The 1,783-nt window shown below is 50.6% G+C and overlaps 1 protein-coding gene across 1 annotated transcript in view; it reads left to right on the top strand.

The window, feature by feature from the left end:
• The window catches only part of phlpp2 (PH domain and leucine rich repeat protein phosphatase 2), a 24,770-nt gene extending 23,371 nt beyond the window's left edge, over positions 1-1,399 (top strand). Inside the window, exon 21 of the mRNA XM_056607999.1 lies at positions 1-1,399. This exon is cut by the window's left edge and continues 230 nt beyond it. Within this exon, the coding sequence (XP_056463974.1) occupies positions 1-410 (410 nt within the window). The 3' untranslated portion in view covers positions 411-1,399.
• The last annotated feature ends 384 nt before the right edge of the window (positions 1,400-1,783 follow it).

The following is a 1,783-nucleotide window of genomic DNA, read 5'->3' on the forward strand; positions in this document are numbered from 1 at the left end:
CAACCAACGGCTGCCTGCTGGCCGTGTGCGGCCGGGGGGGGGCCGGCCTGAGGAAGTCCCCCTCCGCCTCCAGCCTGGGGGCCAAGAAGCTGCCCAACGGCTCGGTGGTGGCCCCCCAGGACAGCCACAACCTCATCGAGGTGGCCCTGGAGGCCCCCAGGAAGAAGTCGGGCTACTTCACCGCCCCGGCCCAGCCGGACCCCGAGGACCAGCTGGTGGTGCCCCCGGGCCTGGAGCAGGCGGTGCGCGAGCAGCTGAGGGCCCAGGGCTCTGTGGTGCCGGGGGCCCCGGGCCCCTCCACGGCCCCCGCCGCCAGGGACCCGGTCTGGGACCCCCCCCACGCCCGGGCCCCCGGCCTGGTCCCGCTGGCCGGCCCCGCTCGGCAGGAGGTGTACGACACGGCGCTCTAGAGGGACGGTCCCACAGCCCCCTCTAGCGGCCGCCGGGGGGACTGCAGGGCAGAGGAGCGTCTGCTGGGAGCTCGACTCACAACGGCAGCGGCGACAGGAAATAGGTTAAAGAACTAGAACGTGTTGAAGTGGCGTCCATCACTTTTCTTGAAGGTCCATTGTGGAAAGAAGGCTGGCTATATTATATATATAGAGAGAGTGGGACATCCTTACAGGACACGTTCGACTCTTGGGTACATTGATCAAACATAGCAAAAAATATCAGCAACATTTCCCTTTACTTGTAAAGTAAGTTTATGGCGCGTGAACAAAACACACGTTGTTGTCCTGGAACGTCCTTCCCCAAGGGACGCAGGACCGGAGAGGAGAGGATAAAGTGCCTACCGCAGAGGCTCAAAAGCGTTACATGGCTGGTCCAACACTGGACTTTGTTCTCCAGAGCTTCCCGCCTCATCTTGTGGCAGCAGAGGAACGATGGTCTGACTGTATACTGGTCGACACACACCAGGTACAGCAGTGAGGGTCAGACAGAAGAGCCCTTAAAGCCTTGCTGGGGGTTTCTGGTCTCTCAGTTCTGCAAAGTAACTCTTCACCTGATAATCAGAATTAGAATTATTTTATTGGCAAGGAAATTTGCACGAGAGAGTGACTGGGTGAGGTTGACATACGAGAGAGTATATGGGTGCGGTTGGTGGATGGAACACTTAGAACAACACGATGCAACGGAAGGTTTTAACCAGAACATGAATAGGTAAAACTAAATATTAAGTTAAAATAATTGCACACATTGGTTGATCAGAAACATTTACAAATGCAAAAGTGTAAAAAATTAACCAATTCATCAAATAACAGAAATAGAAGAATAAATAGCTTGTTATTTGTAAAAGTCAAGTCATCTGTAATGACAAAAGGTGCCAGAGATGGTTTCAGCATTCAGCTCTGAATCAAATAATCCAGTTTGGAGTTTCAATCAAGCAGCCAAAACACAGACAAGAGATTAAAACAAATATCTGTATACATTGAGTTCTATAAATCAAATGTAAGTTTGAAAAAAATGTAGTGTGTGATAAAGGTGTTGATTAGTGAAGAATACATTAAGTTATTCTTGGGTGTGAGGAACATATATTTACAACTGGAGTTTACAGGCAGAGTGAGTCATAGCTTTAAGAGTACTGAAACCTGTTCCACCCCCCCACCAATTCAGGCGGGGGAGTGGAACGGAAATCTTTATTCACCATCAACTCTGGTACCACTGGGATTACAATGCTGATGTTTTTAAGATATGGATAGAAGTAGGTGTAGTGCTTTCACAGCACCTTTCGGCGGATAGCCAGGTGTTTCATTACTGTTGAGCGAGAGAAGAACAATAGTAT

The sequence above is a fragment of the Gadus chalcogrammus genome, chromosome 14 (genome assembly GCF_026213295.1).
Source record: "Gadus chalcogrammus isolate NIFS_2021 chromosome 14, NIFS_Gcha_1.0, whole genome shotgun sequence".
NCBI classification, from domain to species: Eukaryota; Metazoa; Chordata; class Actinopteri; order Gadiformes; family Gadidae; genus Gadus; species Gadus chalcogrammus.